Genomic DNA, 18,062 nt, shown 5'->3' with positions numbered 1-18,062 from the left:
AACGGAAACTTAAGGGATGAAGAATAAATGCATATAATACGGTTGTTGGAAACGTCATGCTTAATTTACTTTTATTATATTTTTTAATTTTAAATTTAGCTCAAATTGTATCAAATAACAGGATCGTTGGCGCAGTTAATTTAAGATTCTTGCATCAAAGGGAAAAAGAACTTACAAGTTCTTTTTCGACCGCAAAATAAATATTAATTTTCAATTTTCAGATATTCATATGCGTATGATGTTTTTATAAATGTGGATGTATGTTTATCATTCATGTTTATATTAAACATTCATTCATTATATGAACAAGCTTAGTTTAGTGCTGAGTTGTATTTTTTTATGACCGGAAACAATTATTATTGCGCACTTTAATAATATGTTAAAATGAAAGTTCAATATTCAAGTATAATAGTGCAAGTTTAAAATTAAAAAAAAGGTACAAAATTTTAATGAGATATTTTTGTTTTTATGGCTTTCAAATGCTTTATAATATAAATTTATAAAGAATAGAGAAAATTCGATCACGAGGCGGTACTCGAACCCGCAACCTTTCACGCCAATCCGGCGAATAAATGTTCAGAAATATGTATAATAAAAAAGAACAACTTAAAGTGATTTGTCTATACTAATATTACCATAAAGAGGAAAGATTTCATTGTTTGTTTGAATTAAATAAGTCGGAGGTTCGAGACTAGGCGAGCGTGCAGGAAATAAATAGATTTTTTAATTTATCTCTGCATATTATTATAATATCATCACTGCTCTTGATGGTGAAGGAAAAGATCGTGAGGAAGAATCAAACGACGACATGTGATATCTGCCAACCTACACTTGGCCAGTGTGGTGGATACCAGCAGGACGTCCTGATCCCGGGAGGCTCGTGTTCGAGCAGCGGGAACTCATATGGGCTGATGAATAATCATCATTAGATGATGATGATGATGATTGAATTGTATAGACTCCGAAACTACTAGACCGATAAAAGAAAAACTTTTACCTAAAAGTTTTTTAAATCCTACATTCCTACTCCTGATGAACATAATATTAATATGCTATATTTTAAGCTATTTATATCCCGAGAGCAGCTAGTTTCAATTTTTGAAACGAAAGTTGCTTTTAGAATAAAGTTATATTTTTTGTAAGTAAAGAATCCTTTATTGTTATAAAGACATACTTTGTGTTTTTAGTAAAGACAAACACATGTTACTAGACGAGCAAGAATTATGTATTTTTTTAACAGTAAAAGAGACTAAATATTTAGTAATTATTTATACCAACTAATAAGAAGTGTCTGCATTTTAAAATTATAGATTATAAAATAACTTTTACTAAAATCATTATACAAAATATTTTTTTACGGGCCTCCTTCCCTCATAGGAGTATGTACCCTCATGGTCCGTGTCCCAGCAGTGGGAACGTATAAGTATGGGCTGATGATGAAACAACTTTTTAAATATCGAATATTCAGGAAAATATAATAAAAGGAAATATACTTATCAAAATATTCAGGGTGCATAAAATTAAAAAAAAGATAAGCAACATAGCTTGAACTATGGATTAATCAAAATACCGAAGAGGTTTATTTTTATCTCTTGGAATCCGATTAACAAAAATAATTCTCAATCGAAAGCCTTGTCCTTCACTTTGTTACAAATAAGAAGAATAGTGCGTGTAACGATTTCCGCGATTATTCTTTATTAAAGTTCAAATAAAAAATATAACAAAAAACAATAAAGCATTAACGCTTCTGTCATCATAAAAATAAATATTTTTTATCAAAGGATCGACTGTAGCATGGACCACTATTTATTTATAACTTTGTTAAAAATAAAACGATATAATACTATGTGAAATACTTATTTATTAATCCCAATAATATTCATACAAGATAATAATGTTACATACAACAAACATTAACCAGTAAATATTATTAAGTTTTACATATAAATCACTCAATTTTGACAGATTTCGTAATGTATTTAATATAGGTGATAGTAGTTTCCTTTATTGTACTGATATTTCACTCTTTATTACAAATTAATTAAAACTTATTATTTAATGTTATTAACGCTTATATGAACAAAATTTAAATGTTACAAAAATAAAGAGAGGAAGATTATATTACACAAACTGGTCACAAAAAACACAAAAGCTAATTTACAAATGTACGGTAGGTATGGTAGAACTTATGATTATATGGATGTCGTAAAACTAGTTAAAAAAATGGAAAATATTCTCCAGGGGTTGCGTCAAGAGGTAAGATCTTATCACTTTTAAAAGCTTGTCTTGTGCGATGTCGAATATTGGTCTGCTGTACGTTTCCGATACCTTCTTCCAGTTGGAGTTTATAAATTGATGCATAGAGTCACCTGGAAATTGAAGAAAATTGTTAATTTCACCTCTAACATACATTTGAACCTAAGATCATAATAAACCAAACTAAGCGTAAGCAAAAGTTCGCCTTTTTGTGAACGCTAATGAAGTGATCCTACAACTGAGTATAAATGTTGTATTCACAATTGAAAGTCTTAAAAACATATCATAATCAACAAATCGATTGAATAAAAATTAATAAATTCAGCACTATCATAAACTTTTAAAACACACATTTTACCTACAATTACACTTTTACCTACACTTACAGTTTTTAACAAAGGATAAGTAAGATACTCACTCAATTCCTTATCCCCGTAGAACAAGTTAGAGAGGTCAAATCGCACATTGTTCCTAAAGTGGAGTCTGTATTCGATTCCCTTCAAGTCGATTACGGCTCTGCCGCGAGAGTCTTTAACGATGTCGAATGGCAACAGAGCTTCTATCTGCACATTTCCTGAAATATACAAGAAAACAATTAGTCATTAGTCACGCTAGAATAAAATTAGTCAGATTGAAGAAAGCAGCATAAGGCATTTACAGGACTTCTATGACAATTTTTAAGATATTTGTGTACTGGAGAGTCCTGCAAAGCGTCTGAAGTAAAATTTTACGAAAAGAAAATATTGATCCTAAAGATTAATATAAATATAAATCATCACAACTTGTATAATTTTCTAACAGTGTCCCTTAGAGGATTATCTTATTTATGGAATCTAATATAAGACATTATGAGAGGAATTTTCATCGATATAAGTAGGAAATGGAGGTAGAAATAGAAGTATACAAATGTAACTAATAAATGCTTCACAACTTTTTTTTATTTTATATTAATATTACTCACTCATTAATATCCTTATATGCCCATTGCCAGCAATTGGTGAGCTGAGAAGTCTTCCTTCAGCATTGTATTCAGAATCTAAAGTTATATCAGTGTGATACACCAAATATAACTGTCTCGTAAATGGATCGACTCTACAAATAAAGATTGATATCAATTTCATAATATATTAAAATGAAAATATACTAAATACGTTAAAATTCAATTTTGGGTGTATATTTCTTTGCTTACTCAACAATATTTAAAAATACGCGTTCCATAATAAAACATATTATGACGACAATAATTTAGAATATACAAAAGTTAGTATTAGGTACCTATTTATAGTATGAGGAACACATGCTCAATTTGCTATCGAATCATTGCTTGATATTCAGACAAAAAATTTGTATGTAACTAAAAGAAAACTGAAAAAGTGTCTTGTGTCTTATAAATTTGAATATATTCTTACCTAGCACTATCTATGACAGCTTTACCATAACCGCGGATTACTGCATTAGTGAGGTCCATCTTCAGTCCAGCCAGGTCAATGCAGCCAGAGTCAATGTGCATAGGGTCCAGCACCTCTGTACCCAACTCCCTGATACCAGAGACCAGGGAGTGCACGTTCATCTGTACCTGCCGAGCCAGACATCTCGAATCCCAGAACATACAGTTAGAATTTATCTGCGGTATAGCTGCAATGAAATAAAAACATTCATAAAATGCTTGAATATATACACACTTTGATCTTAGACAAAAGCCCGAGAAGCGATATTGAATATATCTTCAGAAAATTCGTACACGAATTGTCTATCATTTTTCTATCTTGTCACTAGTGTTACCAAAGTTTTACTACACATTTAAAAAATAACTATTCTTAAAGAACACTAAAGCACTTACAAGAAGAATAAATAAGCGATATTTGCATCGCAAACAATAACGAATACACAAAAGATGTCATGTTGTTCCACACACTGGTCACTTCTGCAACACCCTGAAGCTCAACTGCCTACTTCACTCAAAATCTTCCTTTATATAAGACAAAACTTGTACACAACAATGTACACCAGAGTCAAGGTTTTGCAAAAAGGCTTTTTCAAAATACCTATAAATAAAACATGCGGTGCATTGTCTGAATATAAATTTAATGAGAACCCTATAATATTAAATATTATAGTGTTTAAACAATATTAGAAGAATGTCATTTTGGTTTATTATTCAAAATTTTTACTTTTGCCTCACAAATTTATTTCGGTTTTTAGAATCTATTTTGAACCTGAACAACATGTGCAGATACAAAAGGATCGGTTCATCTTACGAATTATTTCACAATGATTGTTAAGTTTCATATAGGTAGTTAACAAAGCTGCTAAAACTTAATAATATATTAAAAAAGATGAACACTTTTTTTGTTTAAGCTCTAACTTCTAATTGAAATTAATCAGGGCAAAAGTTATTTAAATAATTTTAATCTATAAATAGTGTTACGAATTAAAGCGTTTGTAAACTTTGTATTTACATTGAGTCGGTATTTAAAAAAAATCATAACGAAGTGAGGTTAGAACAGTTACGTAACAGAACAAAAATATTTCAAAATAATATAGGTATAGGTATTTGTAATTTTCAACGCCCGCTGTACGGATTTCAATGAATGCTTTTTTATACAGCTATTAACTGTATGGATCATACAATTTATATCGGAAATTGGTATACCTTTTGTGGTACCTTAATAGCTAAACAATGAGGGTATTACCACAAAACAATTTAAACGCAGTCTAACTTTAAACCAGGGATCTGTCCTGTCTGTACTTTAATAGTTGTCTATGTGAAATACGACAAAACCAGATTAAAGAGAACCCGCGTTTAAAGATAAACCCTGTCTAAAGTTTTTTTGTGATAAGATAGTAAGAAATTGGCCAGGCTCCTGAAAAACAGTTTACAACTATATTAGGAGCCTGGGTCATTAAATTTTTGTAAGATATATCTAATGGTGCAAATAAATGATTTATTTATTATTATTATTATTAATTAATATTTCACCTAAGCAGAAATAGTTCGTTCTGACGAGCATTTCACCCATAATTCACCACTCTGGCTAAGTGCGGGTTAGCACATGTCGTCGAACTTTTTATTCTTGGACATGCCGGTTTCTTCGCAATGTTTTTTTTTTCACCGTTTTGAGCAGTAGGTAGTCATGTAATTCACATGTGCTAGAAATTATGGTAACTAATGATAGATTAAATTTTCTTAAATCTATGTATAATGTTTTAAAATGTAGTCATATATGCATTTTCTGTTTTACATTCAATTCAAGACGAAATAGATAAACACAAGTTCTCATAGTGTGGGAGCTATAGGTAGTTGGTAATACTTATAATGTGTAATAAGCTATAGCAAATTCTTATATTGTTAAATTTGTTTTACATTTCAGCAAAAAACACAATAACACAATTTTTTTTTGCTGAAATAAATAATTTTTCATTTTTCATAAAGCGTAGAAAACATAGAATCTACGTTCTAAACCTCTACGCCAAAACAAAAAACTAAAAATATAAATATAACAGAACACGAAACATGACTTTTTTTTCTTTTAGGCGAGAATTTCAGAATTGAACAAAAAATTGGAATTGAGAAGAATCGGCCGATGGGTCCGCCTTACAAATAAAAGGGAGAAAAATCTACAAGTGTTTAGAGAAAATAATTTTAATCATGTATATTTATTATATAGTGATATTATAATGCGTAAATAATTTGATCACAATATAAATATGTCACTTAACATAAATAGGTATGCACTTTCTGGAAAATGGATTTCTGATATATTTGAGCCATGATCTCTTAAGGCTACTAGGCACTAGTATTTATGATCATTAGGCATTACTTAGATTTTAAAAATATTTTAATTTTATTTAGAAAATATTTCTACTAGGCATTAGATTTAAAAAATATTTTAGGAGAAATTAAATTATTGGAGGATCAAAATAATCTACATAAAGTTTCAATAAACTTCTGAGAGAAATTATACCTAAAACCGCATAGTAATCAATCAATACGGCATTTTTGTATTTTTCGAAATAGTTGTATTATGCTTGTTTTTCATTGAGAAGTAAGTTGTGGTTTTTGAAAATAAGTTATTTTACTTGTACTACACATGAACCTTAACAATTATTGTGAAATACCTAACTTGTAAGATGTTACGATCCGAAATGTTCAGTTTTTTTTAATTGTTTCCAAAAACCGGTATAACATTGTTGAAGCTTTAAAGGACTAAACAAAATAACTTCTAATATTGTTTATTTAAATGCGAGTTAGTTTACTTTTTTATTTATATTTTGGGCGGTTTGACATATGTTTTATTTATAGGCATGTTGATTAATAGCCTTGACTCTGTGCATACCATAATGACAGTTTTTCTTATATAAGTATGAATATCGTGAGTGTTGTAGGCAGTCGAGCTTCAGGGTGTTGCAGGAGACCAGTGTGTGGAACAACATGACAGCTTTTGTGTATTCGGTGTTGTTTGCGATGCAAATATCGCTTATTTACTCGTCGTGTAAGTGTTTAGGTGTTATTAATAACTCAGGCCCCGGAATCACAGACACAATAGAAAATCTATTGTGACGTGGACCGATCGGGCCGTTCGGGGGTCAATGGGTTAAAATATACTTAGTGAAATTTATTAAAAGTGTACAAAAAGTGATAACAACAGACAGAAAAAACATGACGGACAATCCGTGTATTTATTTGGTGAAAAAAATATTCAAACATTTTGGTTAATCACTTATTTAAATAAATTCAAATATTGTATTATTTTCAGCTATACCACAGATACACTCTAGGTGTAAATCTTGGGACTCGGAATGTCTGGCTCGGCAGATACAGATCAACGTGCCATCCCTAGTCTCTGGTATCAGGGAGTTGGGTACAGAGTTGCTGGACCCTATGCACATTGACTCTGGCCGCATCGATCTGGCTGGACTGAAGATGGACCTCACTAATGCGGTTATTCGCGGTTATGGTAACGCTGTCGTTGATAGAGCTAGGTAAGAAAAGAATAGATATCTACTACATTAAAACACAATAATTATGAGGTTAAATTGTATTATGTTGATTGTTTTTTTTAATATTTATAACATACAAATTGGGCTAGTTGATAATCAAGGGTTTATCTGATAACATGTTCAGCAAATTATGTACCTACTAAATAATCTTAATCTTAATACTATTATAAAAGCGAAAGTTTGTAAGTATGGATGTATGGATGTATGGATGTACCATGTTTGTTACTCTTTCACGTAAAAACTACTGAACCGATTACAATGAAATTTAGCACACATATAGAGGGTAACTTGGATTAACACATAGGATAGGTTTTATCCTGGAAATCCCACGGGAACGGGAACTATGCGGGTTTTCCTTTGAAAACGCGGGCGAAGCCGCGGGCGGAAATCTAGTAATTTTTATATACGTACTCTTATTTACCAACAACGAACCATATTTATTGAAGACGTAGCTTTAACTGTTTTTCATTGTGCGACAAGGAAAAGTAAAGAAATTATATTTTAACTATTTAAATTTATTTTTATTCAAATATTAAATTAATATCAATCTTTGTTTGTAGCGTCGATCCGTTTGGAAAACAGTTATATTTGGTGTATCACACTGATATAACTATAGATTCTGAATACAATGCCGGAGGAAGACTTCTCGGCTCACCAATTGCTGGCGATGGGAATATAAGGATAATAATGAGTAAGTAATTAATACTAATTAATTAACACTTACAAAAAACTTGTGAATTATTTGCTGTCAATAAGGTATTGTAAATATTTCTTCTCCGTTAGACTTTTGTTATTGAAGTTTTCGATTAACTTGTAAAAGAGAGATACAGATAATACTGTTTACTAATGCGAGAAATTCAAAATGTACCATCGTGACAGTTGAATTTAATTAAATATTCGACAAAGGCTTAGTAGTACAACTAGTCTATAAAAATTGCCGTGGATCTCCTAAAAATGCCTCCTTAAAAATTCTAATGCTTCTTTTATTGTATATTTCAGGAAATGTACAGATAGAAGCACTCCTGCCATTCGACATCGTTAAAGACGCTCAAGGCAGAGCTGTGATCGAACTAAAGAGCATCCAATCCAGACTCCACTTTAGAAACAATGTGCGATTTGACCTCTCTAACTTGTTCTACGGTGATAAGGAATTGAGTGAGTATCTATTCCTATATTTATTCAGTACTAGCGGTCCGCCCCGGCTTCGCCCGTGGTACATGTTTACGTTTTCTCTACATAAGAACCATCCTCGTACTTCAAGGAATATAATAAAAAAAGAATGAACGAAATCGGTTCAGCCGTTCTCAAGTTATGCGCTTACCAACACATTTTGGGATTCATTTTTATATTATAGATAGAAGATGGGGTCGAGTTATGAGTATAACAATATGGCTCTATAATAAATAGATGTATGTAAGTAGATGATAATACATCTCTGTTGAAAGAAAAATCTTAAAAATGCTCCATTCATTCGTGTTTACATTTTTTCGGACCTATTTGTTTTTGCGAACGTTCTATTTTAACTTGTAATTATTTTGGTAGAGCAACGTACTCGAATTGGTTAATAACCATCACGTAGTTCAATTATTTTATTGAGAATACACTCAAATATATATTTTTTTAATAATGTATTATTAATTTTCAGGTGACTCAATGCATCAGTTCATAAACGCCAACTGGAAGACAGTATCGGAAACTTACAGCAAGCCAATTTTCGACATCGCACAAGGGAAGCTTTTAAAAGTGCTAAGATCTTACCTCTTGACGCAACCTCTGGAGAATATTTTCAACTTTTTTAATTAGTTCTACGACATTCAAAAATCGCATTCCTACCGATCAATGTAATTTAAAAGTTCCTCAATAAGTATGTTTATTAAATAAACTTATCTTAGATCAATAGTTTGTTTGAATTAACACCCATGACGTCAGAATAGATCATATTCTTACGGTGCATTTACATCAAACGAATATATAGAGCTAGAGCTAGAGCAAGAGCATTCTTTCGTGATCTTTTAGTATAAACAAAAACTCGTATTCAGTGTTGTTCAGTATTAAAACATTGTATCTTTTGAACGCACTAACAACAGCGAAAGAATGCTCTACACCTGTTTACACTAAAATAATTTTCCAAATTGGGGTTAAAATGAGCATTCGCTAGTTTGATGTCAATTTACCGTTTGTCGATTGCATAGTAAATAAATTTCATACAGCTGCTTTTGCTTAGAAACTACTAAGAATACTAAGAAATATCCACCTATCGCTCGTCCGAGGAAATTTTATCGATTATAAAATTAATTAATACGATTTTTACTAACACATGAATAAAATTATTGACGACAAACGATAAAAAAATGTTTAATTTTAACAATATTTTAGTTACATTAGAATTGTATTTGCTCACTATATTATAGAAATCTAAAATTTTAATATAGTACATTCAAATTTTAGATTTCTATAGCTCTATAATAATCCATACTAATATTATAAATGCGAAAGTAACTCTGTCTGTCTGTCTGTTACTCAATCACGCCTAAACTACTGAACCAATTTGCATGAAATTTGGTATGGAGATATGTATTTTGATACCCGAGAAAGGACGTAGGCTACCTTTTATTGCGAAATATGTACCACGGGCGAAGCCGGGGCAGACCACTAGTTCTATATAAACAATAGTGTTGAACAAATCTTTTACCCATTATGTTAAACTTATAATTACAGAAATGACCATTGAGAATGTAAAAATCAAAATAAAAGTAAACTATATTCAATAATTTATTTTTAGTTCATTTTACATGAAAATTTTGTAAATTTTTTCATTATATAAATTAAACATTACAGTTCACCTTGCCCAAGACAGTATGGACATTATTCATACCGGAAACAGTTATTTTTGTTTTAATTACATTCCCCAATTGCGTCGTGCATTATGAATACAGTCCGGTCATTATTATTAGTGTCCGGACTTATCAAATTGCCCGTAACATATATAATAAAATCTTAATCTAAACTGTACATTTAATTTTTTTTTTTTATTGAGGCGTTTGTCTGTATGTAGGTCCGGGCTAAACTCAAACAATTTAGCATAAATATTACTAACAGGTCGGGTGTTATATACAGGCTATATTACACCACACTAAAACCTATACTAGAGGAGGAATGCGGGTAAAACCACGGGGCACAGCCAGTACTGAAAAAAAAACCTGCATTCATACTTCCATACATACAAATACTTAAATCAGGAATTGGAATGTGTATGCATAGAAAGATGTTGTTGTAATATTTAAATGTATAATGAAAGTATTTTTCACTAGATTTCCGCCCGCGGCTTCGCCCGCGTTTGCAAAGGAAAACCTGCATAGTTCCCGTTCCCGTGGGATTTCCGGGATAAAAACTATCCTATGTGTTAATACAAGTTACCCTCTATATAATTATGTGTGCTAAATTTCATTGTAATCGGTTCAGTAGTTTTTACGTGAAAGAGTAACAAACATCCATACATCCATACATCCATACCTACATCCTTACAAACTTTCGCCTTTATAATATATGTATACCTATTAGATATTAGATATTAGATGATTTCAGTATTGAATGTGCATGTCTTTTCTATAAATATCATGAACGAAAAAAATTCTGCTGATGAAAGATGTATGATGGATGTATATTAGTGTTACGTATGATGGAATTTGCATGAAATTTGTCACGATGATAAATCAAAGCTGAGGTGCATACTAATAACAGTATTTCAACTATGTTATCTGTGTCATCAGCTACTTCTCAAGCACGCTTGCTAAGCTTTATGATCAAGTCATATAATATATGATATGATTTTGCTTCAAATCACAGAATGTTTTTGTATAGAAATACACAGAAAAAAGTTTTGAAACAGATTTTATTTTTTATTTAATAAACACATTTAAGAATTAATAAATTTAACGTTTATCGAAAGGTAAATAATTTTCCATTTTATGAACGTCGTAAAACTAATAAAAGAAATTAAAAATGTTGTCAAGGGGTTGTGTCAAGAGGTAAGATCTTAGCACTTTGAAAAGCTTGTCTTGTGCGATGTCGAAAATTGGTCTGCTGTAAGTATCCGATACTGCCTTCCAGTTGGAATTTATAAACTCGTGCATTTTGTCACCTGTAAATTAATAATAATTTTAGTAATAATTTTAAATAATCATATTTAAGCAAAATTTTAAACTAGGTGATAGTGATAACAAAACAGGAGTTTCTAATACAGTGTATATACTTATACCTGTTTTTAAGTAAATACTATCTACCTACTGTTATTTTCAGATTATATTTTACAACTGGATAAATCATATTTTTACTTGCAATTAATGAAGGCAACATTATTTCTATAAATATTTATAAGATTGCATTTTTTGCGAGTTGAATACGTAAAAAAATCGATTACACGAAACCTGTTAAATCGCAATTAAATTCACTCAGCTTGAATGCATTTTTATCAGATTTTCTTTCATAAATAACAATATACTATCTCTACACACTTTTACTATAACAAAAGATTAGATACTCACTCAATTCCTTATTACCGTAGAACAAGTTAGAGAGGTCAAATCGCACATTATCCTTAAAATTGAGTCTGTATTGGATTCCCTTTAGTTCGATCACAGCTCTACCGCGAGCGTCGTTAACGATGTCGAATGGCAACAGTGTTTCTATTTCCACATTTTCTGAAACATTATTAAATACATGAAAAAGATACCTATTATCTGTATTAAAAAGTTAAACGAACACAAACAACGTTAACTTAATTGAGACAAATGAAAAGGGATGAAGAAATATCGCACTATAATCGAAACCTATTTACTTTACAAAATAGTTCAAAACAAATAATTCACAATTTTCTTTCTCATTACTCGTGCCCCTAATATACAATAAACACCTTCATTTTTGTGATACATTAATCTGAGAAAGTATTGCACTTTTCAAGTTGGGGTTCCACATTTTGCCTTTTTATGTTATCAATATTTTTTTTATACAAAGTAGTAAAATTTCAAAAACACTCATATAATACCACTTTTTGCTACTTCTACTACCATACTAATTTTGATATTACTTACTCGCTACTACTTTCATATTTCCATCACCAGCAATCGGTAAACCGAGTACACTTCCTTGGGCATTGTATAGAGCATCCATTGATAAATCAGTGTGATAAACCAAATATAATTCTCTTGAAATCGGATCAACGCTACAAAAACGATATCAAATTAATATCAATTAAAAATAAACGTACTAAAGCTCATTAAAATTCGCTTTTGGAGCTTTATATTTGTCACTCAATCGTCAACCTTTAAAACATGTTCAGTAAGACATTATAATATTATTTACGGTTATTAAGAGTATGTAAAAAATGTTACTTATGTCTGAGTAGGTACATAATTAATTTGCTTAACTTGCTGTCAAATGAAAAGCCTGCATTAATTGCATATGAATTAATACGAAATAAAAAGAATCCATGTCAATTGAAACAATACTGACTTTTTCAAATCGGACCAGCAGTAAGTAATCGTTCCTGAGATTAGTGCGTTCAAACAAACAAACAAACTTCAGCATAGATTCATGTATCAGTATAGATTTTTTTTCATACATTACCTGGCCCTATCAACGATAGCTGAACCATAACCGCGGATATCTGCATTATTTATATCCAACTTCAGACCAGCCAGGTCTACCCGACTGTAGTCAATGTGCATAGGATCCAGTTTTTCAGTACCCAGCTCCTTGATACCAGCAATCAGGGCTGGCACGTTGATCTGAATCTGCCGAGCAAAGCAACCTGTATCCCAAAATCTGCATCTGGAATATATCTGCGGATCTAAAATGAAATAAAATTAAGAAAATGCTTCAATTAATGAGGTGTAGAACAATTTCTACATTGGAATGGATTATGGAATACACCATCCATATATCAATATAATATTATATGGATGGTGTATTCCATAATCCATTCCATTTTGGTTAAATTTTAAAACTTTCACTCAAGTAGGCAACAATATCATTATTTATTAGAAAAATTCTATTAAAACTATTTGTCGTTTTCAGATATTAACACATCACTTACACGACGAATAAATGAGCGATATTTGCATTGCAAATAACACCGAATACACAAAAGCTCTCATGTTGTTCCACACACTGGTCTCTTGCAACACCCTGAAGCTCAACTGCCTACCTCACTCAATATCTTCCCTTATAAAGGAAAAAATTGTCTCAATGTATGCACAGAGTCAAGGTTTTATTAAAAGACTATTAATCAATGCATAATATGTCATTTAAATTAATAGTGTCATACATGTGTTGAATCGCCTTAATATAAAGGTATTAAATATAAGTCACATACCTGTTAGTAAAAAATATAAGCAGGATAATATCAGAAACCTTATTGAATATTCATTTGATTCCACAAAGCTTTTAAAATTCGCTAGTTTTACTAGTTGTTCTGGATTTTAGAAACTATTACAAAAATGAAAATGAACTCTCCTTCTGAGAGCAGATGAAATTTTGTGGATTAGCTACTTAATTAAATATAGGTATACTACAATTCACTTATAATTTACATGAATTGGTACACAGATTTTTTTTGATGTGTGCGACAAAAAGGGAAATTATAATTTAATATCTAATATAAATATTATAATTTAAATAATTGGAAGGAAATATACTAATTCCAGTTTTGATAGGATGTTAGATTTCGATAGCATTTTCAATGTTTATACTCGCTTTCAGCTTTCGGTGTAGTAATTCAATCTCCGAAGTATGGACCAACAGCTAAACTTCACGAAATAGGTATTACGATTTTGTTATTATAATGTTTATAATTTTATATATATGAGTATTTATTAGGTACGCTCATAATTTAATTACCGGATATGAAATACCTACATTTTCTATTTTTTAACGTTAACAACGTGAAAGTTTGTGTGATAATGGATGGAGGTTTATAACTCTTAGGAAAACTAGTACCTATTTAGGCTTAGAGGTAGATTATTTTAAAGTATAGGTTATGGCTATGGGTTATATACTTTTTACTTTTTAGACTGGTAGGTACCACGCAAATTAAGTCAGGATTGATTTAATTCATCCTTTGACGTACCTATTCGCAACTTTTCCGTGTTTTTCATTATTGTGATCTGAATTTGTTGTTATTATGACATAAGTCCCCATAAATAAATGCATATAGTATTATACATTTAGGTCAAAGGTGCAATAGTACAATGGAGTGCGTACGAGAAATAACCTTGTTATCGACATGTTCCTATATCCAATCATTGATGTAATTTATAACATTATTGATGGCACATAAGTGAATGGACTAACTCAATTAGCGTTTTTGTCGTACTTTGTTTAATAAGGAATTAACAAACGATTTATTACGGCATGCTTTTGTTATCTATACTAATATTATAACGCTGAAGAGTTTGTTTGAACGCGCTAATTTACAGGAATTAAGCGCGTCACACACGGTGAAGATACTATAATATTTTATCTTAAGATACTGTAATATAAAATATTACAGTATCTTAAGGTATCCGGTATCAGCGTTCTGACCATCATTTTTATTTTTGTCATTGCGTACCCCTGTAGAACCGCCATCCTGTTACAAATGTCCCGAAATTTTGTGGGTCATTTGTAACAGGATGGCAGATATTACAGTATCTTAAGATAAAATACTATAGTATCTTCACCGTGTGTGACGCGCTTTACTGGTGCGATTTAAAAATTTCTTTCGGTGTTAGATAGCCCATTGATCGAGGAGCGCTATAGGCTATATTATATCATCACGCTAAGACCAACGGGAACGGAGAGTAAAACCGCGGGCCACAGCTAGCAAAAAATATACTGACAACTGACAAGACTGCTTCCAATTAGTATATTAAGCTCTATGAATGTTTTGCTTACGTACTTGGATGCTAATCCTAAGGGTGCACTCACACACATCAGTCACCGTCACGGCACGTCACCGGACAGGATTAAAAAAAAATATGTATCAATAGTTCTAGTATGACTCTGTTCCCACACGACAGTCGCCGGCACGAAATCTATCAGTGACGTCACCGGTCAGGCACGTCAAATAATCTTTCCATACATGTATCATACTTTTATCCCCACTCACCCGGTGCCGTCACGTCTCAGTTCAGTCAGCGTCGTGCTACCGTCAATTGCTACATGTTCTCTAGCGTGACACACGTCTAATCACTGACTAACCTGATGTATGTGTTCAATGATTCAGTCAAACCGGCGACGTGACTGACGGACAACATGACGGTGACTGGTGTTTGTGGATACGTACACGAACCGTCACCGATCAGTCATCGGTGACTTGACGGTGACTGATGTGTGTGAGTGCACCCTTAATCGGGTAAAATCCGTCGGATCGAGGAAAATTTATTTAGATATTGTAATTTATTTATTAGATTTTGTGATAAATTCCAAATAGAACAAATCCCCTCAACCACAATCATAGGTAATTAGAATTAACAGTTCGCTATTAGGTAGGTAGGTACTCTTACAGAACAATAATCGGAATAATGGCTAATTCAGCAAGATTATATTGTTTAAAATGTATCCAGACTTTTTTGATATTTTTTTAAATACCTACTTACATACAACTTTTTACCTGCATATATATATGTTAAAGCGTGGTTGTATTACGTATTGAAATACTGATATAATATTTCTTAGACATCTTCACTCGACCAAAGTCGGTACAAGAATGACTCGCAACTGCCGACGACCGTTATTTATAGGACGACTATTCGAGTGGCGTGACTGTGTGAGTCAGCGCAGGTGTTATTTGTGTTGTTTTGATCGTTATTTTGAATATGACATGTAATAATATTATTATTTGATAATTAAATGATTATTAATACTTTTATCCATTTGATTATTATTAAAATAATTAACTAAGTTCATCAATTGATTTACTTTTAAAATATAATTTTATCTTTAAATTAAACGCGCTAACACGGCCATTCTGAAAAAAGCTCGTGCTCTGAGCGGTAATTCAAAACTCAAAATATCAATGATATAATTCACTTCTGCTGGTGACATTCCGACTTATTTTAAGTAGTACATTATATTCAAATTATTTGTTTCTTTGTCCAGTTGTCAGGCTAAACCACTGTCTGGATCCATACTGACAAGTGACAATCAGGTTATTATTATTTCCCGCCCAGTTGTAAGACTAAGTCACAGAAAACCCGTACAGACAAGTGGCATTCAATTCTATTATTATCTGCCCAGTTGCCAGCCTAAGTCACAGAAGACCCGAATAGACAAGTGGCATCCGATTATATTGTTTGCCCAGTTGTAAGACTAAGTCACAGAAGACCCGTACAGACAAGTGGCAATCGATTGTATTATTATCTGCCCAGTTGTCAGACTAAGTCACAGAAAACCCGTACAGACAAGTGGCATTCGATTGTATTATTATCTGCCCAGTTGTCAGACTAAGTCATAGAAGACCCGTACAGACAAGTGGCAGTCGGTTACCATAATTAGTTTCCATTACCGCTAACACGGTCATCTAAATTTGGCTTTGGTACTACGTACGTGTAACGTACGTGTAAGAATAGTCTTACTCGTATATAGGACAATAGTAGTCTAGCAATTGCTTGTACTTTTCGCTTCATAGCAATCATTGTCGAGTATTATTGTGATTTACATAGGATTCGATAGCTCAACGAGTTTTTCCAGCTGCGAACAGCGACTTCTGTATCTCATCTGTATCTCAACTCTCAAGTGATAACCATAAGTCCTGGAACATAATTAAAAGTTAAAACACAAGTTATATCCGGCTTGGCCATAGTAAAACAATAACACAATAACGTCCTCGTACGTTCATTTGAAATGAGTACGGTAATTTATCTCGTGATGCCAAAACACAATGTATTATAACACAAACATAACCGCTCGGCCAAACTGACCTTATAGAACACCATCACATCCACATGATGAACTCAAACTCAAATATTGATTCATTCAACTGGACTTCGCTCGGAAGCGTTTTTCAATCGTCAAAATATAGAAAAATAATAATTTACCAACACAATAGCTTACACTGGGCGCCAGCGAAGGCACCACATTGGATTCAAATTCCCTAGGATCAAAACCTTATTATTTGTGACATAAGCACGTCGTTCGCTTACCACAATTAAAGGCTCAAATATCCTGGACAACCGCCCGGATTGCACATCAGATTATAATATTGATGAACTACATTACCGTTATTCCACACCACAAACATTTACTTCACACAACGCACAAGAAAACACATTGTGCGAGTTCCTTCATCCTTGTATAATTGAAGTCAATTCAATCCATTTTTTTTCGAAGGTTGAAGTCCACAGTGGTATACTGTCATGATGGTGACAGTGACAGTTGCACACTGTCACGTAGTATGATGGAAGAATTTGTGCCAGCCTGTCAGGATTCCGAGTAAGGGCTGGTTCATCTTCTACTTCTGATGTTAAAGCGTGGTTGTATTACGTATTGAAATACTGATATAATATTTCTTAGACATCTTCACTCGACCAAAGTCGGTACAAGAATGACTCGCAACTGCCGACGACCGTTATTTATAGGACGACTATTCGAGTGGCGTGACTGTGTGAGTCAGCGCAGGTGTTATTTGTGTTGTTTTGATCGTTATTTTGAATATGACATGTAATAATATTATTATTTGATAATTAAATGATTATTAATACTTTTATCCATTTGATTATTATTAAAATAATTAACTAAGTTCATCAATTGATTTACTTTTAAAATAT

The 18,062-nt window shown here is 32.1% G+C and overlaps 3 protein-coding genes across 3 annotated transcripts; 1 reads left to right on the top strand and 2 right to left on the bottom strand.

Annotated features, from left to right (window-relative positions):
* Positions 1 to 1,838: 1,838 nt before the first annotated feature.
* LOC149482898 (circadian clock-controlled protein daywake-like) lies at positions 1,839 to 6,254 on the bottom strand. The gene is made up of 5 exons (XM_089703557.1): positions 6,250 to 6,254; positions 3,666 to 3,980; positions 3,218 to 3,348; positions 2,675 to 2,830; positions 1,839 to 2,369 (listed from the first exon to the last, which is right to left on the bottom strand). The coding sequence occupies exons 1-5, from the start codon at positions 6,252 to 6,254 to the stop codon at positions 2,212 to 2,214; spliced, it is 765 nt and encodes a 254-aa protein (XP_089559683.1). The 3' UTR covers positions 1,839 to 2,211.
* Positions 6,255 to 6,688: 434 nt separating this feature from the next.
* LOC149482897 (circadian clock-controlled protein daywake-like) lies at positions 6,689 to 9,148 on the top strand. Its single transcript, XM_089703556.1, has 5 exons — positions 6,689 to 6,749; positions 7,014 to 7,239; positions 7,818 to 7,948; positions 8,257 to 8,412; positions 8,903 to 9,148. Exons 1-5 carry the CDS (start codon positions 6,689 to 6,691, stop codon positions 9,058 to 9,060), a joined length of 732 nt encoding a protein of 243 aa, XP_089559682.1. The 3' UTR covers positions 9,061 to 9,148.
* A 2,026-nt stretch (positions 9,149 to 11,174) lies between these two features.
* Positions 11,175 to 13,438, bottom strand: LOC149482896 (circadian clock-controlled protein daywake-like). The gene is made up of 5 exons (XM_089703609.1): positions 13,352 to 13,438; positions 12,883 to 13,105; positions 12,348 to 12,478; positions 11,802 to 11,957; positions 11,175 to 11,398 (listed from the first exon to the last, which is right to left on the bottom strand). The coding sequence occupies exons 1-5, from the start codon at positions 13,410 to 13,412 to the stop codon at positions 11,241 to 11,243; spliced, it is 729 nt and encodes a 242-aa protein (XP_089559735.1). The 5' UTR covers positions 13,413 to 13,438; the 3' UTR covers positions 11,175 to 11,240.
* Positions 13,439 to 18,062: the final 4,624 nt, after the last annotated feature.

This window comes from Colias philodice, chromosome 14 (genome assembly GCF_061535455.1).
Source record: "Colias philodice isolate Cphi_HAF_F1 chromosome 14, ilColPhil1 Martin Lab GWU primary, whole genome shotgun sequence".
Classification (NCBI taxonomy): Eukaryota; Metazoa; Arthropoda; class Insecta; order Lepidoptera; family Pieridae; genus Colias; species Colias philodice.
The sequence above is the reverse complement of the archived record's forward strand: the minus strand, read 5'-3'. Positions and strand labels throughout refer to the sequence as shown.

What these genes read in the sequence shown, in the direction of transcription:
- LOC149482898 (XM_089703557.1), bottom strand. An exon ending in GCTGTCATAGATAGTGCTAG is followed by an intron (nt 3,349 to 3,665) that starts GTAAGAATATAT and finishes CTTTATTTGTAG; the next exon opens with AGTCGATCCATTTACGAGAC. An exon ending in GCATATAAGGATATTAATGA is followed by an intron (nt 2,831 to 3,217) that starts GTGAGTAATATT and finishes TGTATATTTCAG; the next exon opens with GAAATGTGCAGATAGAAGCT.
- LOC149482897 (XM_089703556.1), top strand. Translation starts at nt 6,689, where the DNA reads ATGACAGCTTTTGTGTATTCGGTGTTGTTTGCGATGCAAATATCGCTT. An exon ending in ATCGCTTATTTACTCGTCGT is followed by an intron (nt 6,750 to 7,013) that starts GTAAGTGTTTAG and finishes TATTATTTTCAG; the next exon opens with CTATACCACAGATACACTCT. An exon ending in GAATATAAGGATAATAATGA is followed by an intron (nt 7,949 to 8,256) that starts GTAAGTAATTAA and finishes TGTATATTTCAG; the next exon opens with GAAATGTACAGATAGAAGCA.
- LOC149482896 (XM_089703609.1), bottom strand. Translation starts at nt 13,412, where the DNA reads ATGAGAGCTTTTGTGTATTCGGTGTTATTTGCAATGCAAATATCGCTC. An exon ending in ATCGCTCATTTATTCGTCGT is followed by an intron (nt 13,106 to 13,351) that starts GTAAGTGATGTG and finishes ATTTCATTTTAG; the next exon opens with ATCCGCAGATATATTCCAGA. An exon ending in AAATATGAAAGTAGTAGCGA is followed by an intron (nt 11,958 to 12,347) that starts GTAAGTAATATC and finishes ATAATGTTTCAG; the next exon opens with AAAATGTGGAAATAGAAACA.